Here is a 12,601-nt window from a genome sequence, read left to right on the forward strand (position 1 = left end):
AAGCTTGATCTCATGACCCAGAGACCTGTGACCTGAGCCGAAATCAAGTCAGATCTTAACTCACTGAGCCACCCAGGCACCCCTTAAAAATAAAATCTTTAAAAAAATTATTCTCCAAACATGACTAATTATTTCTCACCAAATAGTTTTTTTTTTCCCAGATATACTAGCCTGGGTGCTGCCTTCAGTCACATGCGTGCATCTCGGCAAGCTCTTTTCTGAGGGGCTCAAACCACAAATATTCTGCATTGGGAGCTGTAGAGGAAATTAAATACATCACCTTCAATTCCTGTGTGCTTTTAAATACCTATCCTTGGGAGGGGACAGGGCATCTGCGTGGCACACTCCTGATTTCAACTCAGGTCATGGTCCCCCAGTCCTGACATCAAGGCCTGGGTCAGGGTCAGGGTCAGGATGGATTCTGCTTGAAAGTCTTCCCTTCTGGCCCTCCTCTTGCTCTCTCTTTCTCTAAAATAAATGAATGAATTAATTAATACATACTCCAGGGGTGTCTGGCTGACTCAGTCAGTAGAGCATGTGACTCTTGATCTTGGGGTTCATGAGCTTGAGCCCCACATTGGGGGGTATAGTTTATTTTTTTTTAAAGCAAATCAAATCAATCAATCAATTCCTCTTGCATCACACTCTCCCACAGTACATTGCTAGGTAATACTCAGATTGAGGCCTTGCCGTAGAGATGTTTTTTCCTCCACACTAAATTTAAGGGGCTGGACACCTGTGTGGCTCAGTGGGTTAAGCCGCTGCCTTCGGCTCAGGTCATGATCCCAAGATCCTGGGATCGAGTCCAGCATCGGGCTCCTTGCTCAGTGGGGAGCCTGCTTCTCTCTCTGCCTCTGCCTGCCTCTCTGTCTGCTTGTGCTCTCTGTCTCTCCCTCTTTCTCTCAAATAAATAAATAAAATCTTTTAAAAAAATAAATTTAAGGGGCATCAAAACCTCAAGTTTCCTGATAAATGATACCTTTTGCACAATTAAAAAAAATCAAAATTAATTATCATGAACAAATTATCAAAATTTTAAAAGATTTTACTTATTTGAGGTACCTGGGTGGCTCAGTCATTAAGCGCCTGTCTTGGGCTCAGGTCATGGTCCAGGCGTCCTGGGATCAAGCCCTGCATCTGGCTCCCTGCTCAGCAGGAAGCCTGCTTCTCCCTCTTCTGCTGCCCTTGCTTGTGTTCCCTCTCTTGCTGTGTCTCTCTGTCAAATAAATACATAAAATCTTTGGGAAAAAAAGATTTTATGTATTTATTTGAGAGCGAGAGCGAGAGAGCAGGAGCAGAGGGAGAGGGAGAAGCAGGCTCTCTGTTGAGCAGGGAGTCTGATGCAGGGCTCATTTCTGGGACTCCGGGACCATGAGCTGGGCAGAACGCAGACGCTTAACCAACTGAGTCACCCAGGGGCCCCTTGTTTTGTTTCATTTTGTGTTCTTGGCACATTAGGCAGAGATATAGACCCACTGAGTTGTGGCCTCACAACAGGGACAGTACTGGAAACCATGGTCTTCATGGTTATTTTGAACACGGAGAGACCCTTAGCCGTTCCCAGCATCTAGGGTCCACAGGACAGGACTTGGTCACTTGCATCTTTAAGTAACTGACACTCATTGAGGTAACTGAGATCGTTGAGTTTTATCCTCAGTCAAGGAAGAGAGAGAAAGGAGAAAAAAGATAATGAAATAGCGTAAGAAAAAAATGAAATAGGGAAAGGGGTACATGGTGGGGAACTGGAAAAGGACACTAATAATGGGGAAGAAGCAAGACTCTTAACTCTAGGAAACAAACAGTGTTGCTGGAGGAGAGGTGAGTAGAGAGATGGGGTAACGGTGATGGGCATGAAAGAGGGCACTTGAAGTAATGAGCTCTGGGTGTGATATGCAACTAATAAATCACTAAATACCTCTGAAACTAATAATACAGTATAGTTTAATCAAATTGAATTTAAATTTTAAAAATGAGGAAGAGGCAGTTAACATGTGTGGGCTCGGGGGTGTCTGGGTGGATCAGATTGTTGAGTATCTGCCTTCAGCTCGGATTATGATCTCCAGGTCCTGGATCCAGCTCCATGTCAGGATCCCAGCTCATGGGGGAATCTGCCTCTTCCTCTCCCTCTGCCCTCCCTGCTTGCGCTTTCTTTGTCTCTCTCTCTCAAATGAATAAATAAAATCTTTAATAAAAAAGAGTGTGTGGGTCCAAAGTCTGACCCATTGTGTGTCCTGAGCCAGTAACATGAACTTGTGTCTCAACTTCCTCACCTGAAAAATGGGCATGATAACAGTGCTTGTATCCTTAGGCTTTCAGGAGGGTTCTGTGAATTAATGCCTGTAGTCTCTTCTGCTCCAAACATCCGATCCATCAGCAAATTCTCTTAACTCCACCTCAAAAACACATTCCCCAAAATTTTCACTTTTCCCGCAGGCCTTAAACCTCACCACTCTTATCTGAAAGTGCAATGTTGCATTACTTTTCTGTCTCTTTGCTTTCCCATTTTCCCTCCTCTGACCATTCTACCCCAGGAAGCCAGAACAATCTCATAGTAAAAATGTGAATTAGACTCTGTCGTGCTGGTGACTGTAACTTTTATAGTGCTTATTTCTCTGTTGGGCCTAGAATAGGCATTTAATACACAGCAACTATTATTGCATTATTATTTTCTGGATTCTAGGAAGAAAATGCATTAAGTCTAGAAAGAGAATCTATCTGTTGAGTGAAATGAACATGAACATGAAGCAGCCAGCTTAGGCTTATGGACTGAAGCACATACATGTGCAAAAAGACATGATACAGGTATTATTTTCACAAAAAAATGTCCTCTTTTCATCCCACACATGGCATGATCTCAATCTCTCTCTCTCTCCCCTCTTGGGCTCATATGGAAAAAAAGAGATGAAAAGGGCTGAAGTAGAAATGTGAGGCCACTCAGTGAATGGTCATTTGTGAAGTTTTGTTATTGTCACCTTGAGGAATCCTCACCGTACCCCATTACAATTGGTAGTTACAATTGTTATACCCATTTTTAAGACGATTAAACCAAAGCAAAGTAAGAATAAGCAGCTCCCCAAATTAGCCAGATAGCAGGTGGTGAGCAAAACCAGGATGTAGAACTCTATGGTCTGGCACCAGAGCTTTTGCTCTCAGAAGCCTGTCACATCAGACCATGATTCCTGGCTACATCTTTTTATTTTTATTTTTGTTTTTATTTTTATTTCTACTTTTAAAGTAGGCTCAATGCTCAGCATGGAGTTCAACACGGGGCTTAAACTCACGGCTCTGAGATCAAGACCTGAGCTGAGATCAAGAGTTGGACACTTAGGGACGCGTGGGTGACTCAATCGGTGAAGCGTTTGCCCTCTGCTCCAGTCATGATCCCAGAGTCCTGGGATCCAGTCTCGCATGGGGCTGCCTGCTCTGCCGGGAGTCTTCTTCTCCCTCTGCCTGCCCTCTGCCTGCTGCTGCCCTGATTTGTGTGCGAGCTCGCTCTCTTTCTAACAAATAAATAAAATCTTAAAAAAAAAAAAAAAAGAGAGAGAGAGAGGGAGAATGAGAGAGTCGGACACTTAATCAAGAGCCCGAGCCAGGCGCCCCAGTTTCCGGGCTACCTTTGCTTAGGATAGGACTCCATTTGAATTTTAAAATAAAAATAAAGAGCAAATTAAACTTAGCTTGAAAATTTTAAAGTAAATACTAGCATGGTTGGTATGGAGTTAGAGCAACACCGGGGTACGTGAGTGACGGGAGGTTAGATAACACTGAAGGACACGGTGGGGAGAAAAAAAAAAATGCCGAGCAAGAGATCAGGTTGATATATATTTTTTAAAGATTTTATTTATTTATTTGACAGAGATCACAAATAGGCAGAGAGAGAGAAGGGGAAGCAGGCTCCCTGCTGAGCAGAGAGCCCGATGCGGAGCTCGATCCCAGGACTCTGAGATCATGACCTGAGCCGAAGGCAGGGGCTTAACCCACTGAGCGACCTAGGCGCCCCCAGGTTAATATTTTTAAGAATGGGGGTGGAGAGGACGGGGGGGGGCGAGGAAAGAGGGACCAGCAGCAGGGAAAGGTGGAAAATCACAAGGGTTGATGAGGAGCCCAGCCCAGGAACCGGCAGAATTTGCGCTGGGGACCTGCTACCACAGACTGACATGGAACACTAGTGAAGATGCACCCCCCGCATTGTGGTATCCAAAGCTAGTAAAATGTACTAGGTTTTTTGGGTGCATTAAGCACTGGCGGGGAGGGCGGGGTCTACACTTGCACTCTGATGTGAATTCATCACCAAAAATCTGGAGTACTTGAACTTTTTCAAGGGGCATATTAGATTTCTTGTGAAGCGCATCTTACCCAGAATGCTTCAGAAACCCCGCCCCGAGATCCCACTCCGGGCGCCCCCGGAACATGGCAGGCTCTGCTTTCCGTGTTCTTGCCCAAACTCAGTTAATCATTTTAGCTTAACCTCTAACCTGTGGTGTGTGCAGGCTGCCAAAGAGAGAGGGTTCGACCACGAGATTTTTCCAAACTTTTCTACCAGCATTCCCGTAGGTAGTGTGAAGCCCCCCCTTTCCCCCCAATCACCCCCCCCATCCATTGCCCCCAGATCAGTTTGCATCATCCAGTACAGCCCCTTCCTCAGAGCCGACACTCTGGTCAAGTCGGGGACTGGTAAACTGAGCTGTAAATTAGAGCCCCCATTCTCCACACACCCCAGCCCCCTACCAACACCCATCTTTCCCATAGTGCATACATTTTGGCCACGCCCCGACCACTTGTGTGCCTAAGTAAGTCCCACCCACCGCAATTGGCGGGAAAGGGAAAGCCAATAGCAATCCTTTAAGGGGGGGTGCGCGGGCATTGAACCTGCCCCAAACCCTGAAGAATCCCAGGAGGCGCCAAAAGAGGACCAGCAACTCTGCAGCTCTGTCCTCAACCACCAGAGGGTTTGGGGAAGCGTTGGGCTTCCAGCTCACCGCAGTCATGGAGCCTCTGCCCAGAGGCAGCTACTATGACCCCGGTGACTACTACGACCCCAGCTACTGGCTGGGAATGTATGAATTGGAATCTGTGCAGGGCGCAGCACCAGAAGCCGAAAGAGGCCACATTCCTGAAGGAAATCCAGGCTTTGTGGGCAACATCAACCACGAAGGTGGCGTCAACTACGGAGGCGATCTCAACTTTGAAAGCGACCTCAACTTTCCAGGCGACCTCAATTTTCAAGGCGACCTCAACTTTCCAGGCGACCTCAACTTTCCAGGCGACCTCAATTTTCCAGGCGACCTCAACTTTCCAGGCGACCTCAACTTTCCAGGCGACTTCAATTTTCAAGGCGACCTCAACTTTCCAGGCGACCTCAATTTTCAAGGCGACCTCAACTTTCAAGGGGATCCCAACTTTCAAGGCGACCTCAACTTTCCAGGCGACCCCAACTTTCAAGGCGATCTCAACTTTCAAGGCGACCTCAACTCTGAAGGCAACATCAACTTTCAAGGCAACGTCAACCTTGAAAGCGACATCCACAATGAAGGAAACATCAACCATGAAGAGATCGTGAGCTGTGAGGGTGAAGGGAACCACGAGGTCAGCGGTGGCGTCCAGGAGCTGGGGCAGCAGCAGCCCGAAGAGCTACCACAAGCAGCGGCTGCTGAGGCTCCGCAGCCCCGGAGCAGGCGAGGAGTCCAGCGCAATAAGTTCACGGCGATGCAGGTTCAGGAGCTGGAAAGCGTTTTCCAGAACACCCAATACCCAGATGTGGTCGCAAGGTGAGAAGCTTGCCCCGGGAGGTATCTGGCTTTCCAGGGACCTTGGGCTTATTTCCAGGAATCTTTGTTTCCTACTCCTACCCCTACCCCTCAGCCTCCTCCTTTCCCTCTTAAAACAAAGGTAAAGGGCCGAGGGAAGGAGAATGCCTTCAGTGCATCAAGGGAAATACTTTTATATGGTAATTACGTGAAACAAGTCTGGAAAATGTGGTGGGTGGTCTTTGGTTTTGCTTTTTAATTTTTAAAAAAGATTTTGGTTCCTTATTGGACAGAGAGAGACAGCGAGAGAGGGAACACGAGTGGTGGGGGGGAGGGGCGGAGAGGAAAAAGCAAGCTTCCCGCGGAGTGGGGAACCTGATGTAGAACTGGACCTCAGGACCCTGGGTTCAGACTTGAGCAGAAGGCAGACGCTTAACTGAGCCACCCAGGCGCTTCTGGTTTAAAGATTTTATTTATTTGATAGACAGAGATTACAAGGGGGGGGTTAGTAGGCTCCCCGCTGAGCAGAGAGCCCAATGTGGGGCTCGATCCCAGGACCCCTGGTTTTGTTTTTTAAATTGTGGTAGGGCATCTGCCTGGCTCAGTTGAGAGAGCCCACGACTCTTGACTCCAATGCTTGTGAGTAGGAGCCCCACATTAGGGGTACAGAGTACTTGTGCTCGCTTCGGCAGCACAGATACTAAAAATGGGAGTACAGAGTACTTAAATAAACTTAAAGAAAAGAAAAGAAAAGAAAAAAAAGACTCGGGGCGCCTGGCTGGCTCAGTCGGTTAAGTGTGTGCTTTTGGCTCTGGTCATGATCCCGGGATCGTGGGATCGACCCAGGATCCGGCTCCCGGCTTCGTCGGGTGTTTGCTTCTCCCTCTCCCTCTGCCCGCTGCTCCCTCTGCTAGTGCTCTTTCTTCCTCTCTTGCTCTTGTCAAATAAATAAATAAAATCTTCTTTAAAAACTTGTGGCAAAATAGGGGCTCCTGACTGGCTCAATCGGAGGATGGTGCAGCTCTTGATCTCTGGGGTCCTGAGTTTGAGCCTCACTTGGGTGTTGAGATATTAAAAAAAAAATTTAACAAACTTTAAAAAACAATAAATTGTGGTAAAATATACATAAAGATAAAATTTATTATCTTAACCATTTTTAAGTGTACAGTTCAGTAGTAGTAATTACATTTATATTTTTGTACAACTAATCTCCAAAACTCTTTTTGTAATCATTTTTATTTATTTATTAAAAAAAGATTTGTATTTATTTATTTGACAGAGAGGGATAGTGAGAGAAGGAGCACAATCAGGGGGGAGTGGGAGAGGGAGAAACAAGTTTCCCGTGGAGAAGGGAGACTGATGTGGGGCTTAATCCCAGGACCCTGGGATCATGACCTGAGCCGAAGGCAGACACTTAATGATTGAGCCACCCAGGCACCCCCAGAACTCTTTTCACCTTGCAAAACTAAAAGAATACACAGGGAACACACTATTCCCCTATCTCCCCCAGCCCCTGGCAATCACCTTTTTACTTTGTGTTTTGATGAATTTGACTACTGTAGGTGCTTCCTTTAAGTGGAATTATACAGTGCTTTTCATTTTATGACTGGTGTATTTCACCTAGTGTGATGTCCTTAGGGTTTGTCCATGATGTAGCATGTCTCAGACTTTTCTTCCCTTTTAGGGCTGAGTAATATTCTGTTGTTTGTAAATACCGTATTTTATTTATCTGTTCATGTATTAATGGGCACTTGAGTTGCTTCTACCTTTCGGCTATCATGAGTAATGCTGTTATGAACATGGGTGCGCAATTAACAGTTGGCGTCACTATTTTCTATTATTTTGGGTATATACCCAGAAATGAATTGCTAGATCATATGGTAATCCTGTTTTTAATTTCTTGAGCAGCTGCTCTGCTGTGTTCTATAGTGGCAGCACCATTTTATATTCCTACTAGCAATGCACAAGGATTTCAATTTCTTCATATTCTTGTTAGCATTTGTTATTTTCTTTTTATTTTCTTTTCAGTGAGAGAGAGAGTGTGTGTGTGTGTGTGTGTAAGCAGTGGGAGGGGCAGAGGGAGACAGAGAACCTTAAGCAGGCTCCACACTCACCAGGAGCATGATGCAGGGCTTGATCTTAGGACCCTGAGATCATAACCTGAGCCCAAATCAAGAGTTGGATGCTAAACCGACTGAGCCACCCAGGTGCCCCAACACTTGTTATTTTCATCTTTTTTTAAGATTTTATTTTTAAGTAATCTCTATACCCAACGTGGGGCTTGAACCCACAGCCCCGAGATCAAGACTTGTATACTCAAGGTGCCTGGGTGTCTCAGCAGGTGGAATTGATTGAGTGCACTCCCTCCCCTGTTCCTGGTAATCTGGTAATCCTGGTAACCACCATTTTACTTTCTGTCTATGATTTTGATTACTCTAAGCACCTCATACAAGTGGGATTAGGCAGTATTTGTCTTTTTTTAAAGATTTTATTTATTTATTTGACAGAGAGAGAGAGAGAGAGGGCAAACATAAGCAGGGAGAGGGGCAGAGGGAGAAGGAGAAGCAGGCTCCCCGCTGAACACGGAGCCTGATGTGGGACTCCATCCCAGGACCCTGGGATCATGACCTGAGCCGAAGGTAGACACTTAGCCAACTGAGCCATCCAGGTGCCCCAGAAGTTTTAAATTTTGATGTACTCTAATTTATACATTTTCTTCCTTTTATTATCTGTATTGGTGGTTTTTTGTAAATAAGAGTTTATTGGAATAGGGTAAGGAGAATAAGGTAGTCTCCTGCAACTGCAGTGTTGGATGCTTTCATTTAAAATCTTGAGGACAGGGCTCCTGGGTGGCTTAGTGAGTTAATCCTCTGCCTTCAGCTTGGGTCATGATCTTAGGTTCCTGGGATCGAGTCCTACATCAGGATTCCTGCTCAGAGGGGAGTCTGTTTCTTCTTCCTGCTGTTCCCCCTGCTTGTGCTCTCTCTGTCAAATAAATAAATAAAATATTTTTAAAACATAGTAAAATAAAATCTTGAGGGAGGGGGTGCCTGGCTGGCTCAGTTGGAAGACCGTGTGACTCCTGATCTCGAGGTCATGAGTTTGAGCCCCACATAGGGCATAGAGCTTATTTAAAAAAGAAATAAATAAAATTTAGAGGGAGGGGCACCTGGGTGGCTAAGTCCAGTAGAGCACACAACTCTTGATTTCAAGGTAGCAAGTTCAAGCTCCATGTTGGGTATAGAGCCTACTTTAAAAATAATAGAAAAAAAATTGTGATAATTTGTTCACCATAGATTTTTTGCATCGATTCTTATTTTTTTTAAATAGTACATTAAAATTATTTATCTTGACGTCCAAGTTTTTGATGCCACCTCAAATTTTGAGGGGAAACCGTCTATAAAGCAAGCCTGGAGCTGGAAATAACAAAAGTTTGCTTGGGGAGGGTCTTGAGGGAGAGGGTACACATTTTAAAGCAAGCATAATATGTATCTCATACATTTTATTTTATCCACAACTCCAAACACTAAACGTGTGGTTTTCTCTCCTCAGACGGGAACTTGCAAGACGCATGGGTGTGACTGAAACCCGAGTGCAGGTCAGTAAACCTGGATGGTGGGGCAGCCATTTTAATACCGGCTTTAAGACTCAGATACTCTAGGGGCACCTGGGTGGCTCAGTGGGTTAAAGCCTCTGCCAGGGTCCTGGGATCAAGCCCTGCATCAGGCTCTCTGCTTACCAGGGAGCCTGCTTCTTCCTCTCTCTCTGCCTGCCTCTCAGCCTACTTGTGATCTCTGTCTGGCAAATAAATAAATAAAATCTTTTTTAAAAAAAGACTCAGACACTCTTGTCCTAGACATTCTCAAGTTGGTGCATTTCAGTTATCTTTTTTTAACACTGGCAAGTAAGTTGACTTTAGGAGTCTTTGTGGGTAGAAAATGGGATATGTGAATTCCAGCTTATGGATATTTGCCATTACCAGAGAGAACATGATTTCCTTTTTTTTTTTTTAAAGATTTTATTTATTTATTTGATAGAGATAGACACAGTGAGAGAGGGAACACAAGCAGAGGGAGAGGGAAGGGGAGAGGGAAAGGGAGAGGGAGAAGCAGGCTCCCCAGTGAGCAGGGAGCCTGATGCGGGGCTCGATCCCAAGACCCTGGGATTATGACCTGAGCTGAAGGCAGATGTTTAACCTACTAAGCCACCCAGGTGCCCCAGGGAACATGATTTCTCAAAGGAAAAGAAGAAATGAATTGCTTCTCTTTTTCATTGTGCAAAATTAAATACATATACATGTGTGCGTGTGTCCATTTTGCAAACATATAGATGGTATATCCTTGTGTCTCTATAGTGCATATATACATGTATATGTCTATATTTGATAGAGTTCGACTCCTTCAAACAGATACCCTTCAGAGAGTACTTCTGTGTGGAGTCATACTGGGGCTCAGGTTGACTGTGGAAGTGTTCAAATTAATGCAGAGAGGAGCCAGTTATGAGACGGTTCACTTGTACTAAATTAAAGGCAAACATAAACTCTTAGCTAAGTGGGTGAATTTATAAACATTGGGGTGAGGGAGAAAGGTATCCTCAGAACACATTGTATAAGTAACTAATGTCTGTTTAGTGGTGCTGAGACTGATCGGGGGAGACAGCTTCAAAGTCCAAGTACCTGGGCCTCCTACCATTGTTTTTAAGTGTTTGGTAAAGTGTTGTAGAGTGGCAGCTCTACATTTTAATTTTCTGGAATACTTCGATGTACCAACCTGAAAGCGTGGCTAGAATGTGAATACACGTTATGTGTGAGACTGGGGGGGGGCAGAGTTTGCAAGCTTTGGAAATTTGTCTAAAGAATGAGAGAAACAAGCCAAAAAACCAATATTGAATGCATAGTAATTGACCTAAGAAGGGCAAAAAGGTTAGAGAAGACTTACATATATCCAAAATAGACCTTACAGACACGACACAAATTCAGTGTTACGCATCTGCTAAATGTGTAAGAGATATTCTCTTGAGGACTTCTAAACTTCAAGGATTTTTTTTTTCATTTTGGCGATACTATTTTGAAAAGTTGAGTTTTGTGGAATTTGTTTGGGGTTTGGGTGGGCCTTTTTTCGGGGTAGATTCATTATGTTATCTTTTAAAAAATAATGTTATTTTTAAATACTTTTATTCCCTCAGGCTGTGTTGACTAATTTGTAGGTCATGGGATAAAAAGGTGACCAAAAAATCAAACAAACCCCCAAACCCATTTGAGTTATTTCAAAGTGGTATTTGCCCAAAACAGAAAGGAAAGGAAATGAGGATGGGCGTGTTGGCTTTGCTGCAGAGTGCATGTGAGGAGCTGGAAGGGCATTGGCTAGCTCGGTTGGAGGAGTAAGTATGTGACTCTTGATCTCAGGGTTGTGGGTTTGAGCCCCACGTTATGTGTAGAGATTACTAAAAAATAAATAAATAAACTTAATTTTTTTTTTTTTTTAAAGAGAAGGAGTTGCTGATCTGGTGGTAGGAGTATCTGAAAATCAGCCCCACAAAGCTGACCATTGAGTAATGACATCCCAATCCCAGAGACTGGGGTCCCAGGCCTGGCTCAGATTGGAAAAGTTGGGAGGAGGTTGGGAAGACTTTTTCAGCTGACTATGCATGTGCAGAGGAAAAGGAAAATGTAAGGTTTGGTGAACTAGCTTTTTCTTCTTGGGTTTATGTGCGCTCTCTCCATGGCATTCTGAAGGGAATGTAAGCCCCAAGAAACAAATCAGGGAAAAAACTGATGTTCCCATGTATTTCCCATGTATTTGTATAGTGTTCCCATGTATTTCCAAACCTTACAGCATGAATTTCCCCCAAGAAACTTAATACATGGTTTTCCTCCTTTGTCTTGTAAATAGAACTGTTTTTGTGAAACCAACATTGAGAGTACAGCTAGCTATGGGGCTTTATTTTATGTATATGGAGATCTGACCACTGGTACACTTGGATCCCCCCCAAACAAGCTCTATTACACTGGCCTTGTTGAAATTGTGTATTTCTGCCACAGAAATACCACCAATTTTTAAAAAAAGATTTTATTTATTTATTTGTCGAAGAGAGATGGAGAGAGCCACAAGCAGGGGGAGCAGTAGGCAGAGGGAGAAGCAAGCTCCTTGCTGAGGAGGGAACCTGATGCGGGACTCCATCCCAGGACCCTGGGATCATCACCTGAGCCGAAAGCAGACACTTAACCGACTGAGCCACCCAGGCCTCCCCAAATACTACCAATCTTAAAGTAGGAGAGCAAACATGAGGCCTCAGGCAAGGAACTTCTGAAAGGATTCAAATACAATGTTAACCCCGTCAACTAGGACACTGAGAAGACAGTGAAGTCTGACAGTTTTGTTTGTGTGTTTGTTTGCAAAAATAGTTGGCAGATATGTAGGAAGGAACCATTTTATGACCCCTTATGCACATTGTTGTCAACTGTCCTCCTAAAATGCGTGTTCCACCTTCTTGCCTAATAAGGGGTGGGGGGCACCTGGGTGGCTCAGTGGGTTAAAGCCTCTGCCTTTGGCTCAGGTCATGATCCCAGGGTCCTGGGATTGAGCCTCACGTCGGGCTCTCTGCTCGGCGGGGAGCCTGCTTCCTCCTCTCTCTCTGCCTGCCTCTCTGCCTACTTGAGATGTGTGTCTGTCAAATAAATAAATAAAATCTTTAAAAAAAAAAAAGGATAAGTGGTGGGATTGGGAACTCCTGGTTGAATAGCAGTACCTAGGATAAGCTGCCCACCAGACAGCAGTGCTTCCAGTCCAGGATCCCGGAACTGTAGCCAGAGTAGAGCAAGCTGACCTGGCCCTGAGCCCAGGAAGGTTTGTAGA

The 12,601-nt window shown here is 44.8% G+C and overlaps 1 protein-coding gene across 3 annotated transcripts in view; it reads left to right on the forward strand.

Annotated features, from left to right (window-relative positions):
• Window positions 1-12,601, forward strand: part of LOC116582531 (collagen alpha-1(XXVII) chain B-like) — a 28,813-nt gene that overhangs the window by 15,120 nt on the left and 1,092 nt on the right. The window contains exons 1-2 of one of the 3 annotated variants that reach the window (XM_032330030.1): window positions 4,611-5,768; window positions 9,300-9,345. In XM_032330030.1, the coding sequence (XP_032185921.1) occupies window positions 4,987-5,768; window positions 9,300-9,345 (828 nt within the window). In that variant the 5' untranslated portion in view covers window positions 4,611-4,986. Of the gene's footprint in view, window positions 1-4,610; window positions 5,769-9,299; window positions 9,346-12,601 lie in introns of those variants that run through there. The other 2 variants (XR_004282450.1, XR_004282451.1) reach the window with 2 other exon arrangements.

This window comes from Mustela erminea, chromosome X, assembly GCF_009829155.1.
Source record: "Mustela erminea isolate mMusErm1 chromosome X, mMusErm1.Pri, whole genome shotgun sequence".
Taxonomy (NCBI): Eukaryota; Metazoa; Chordata; class Mammalia; order Carnivora; family Mustelidae; genus Mustela; species Mustela erminea.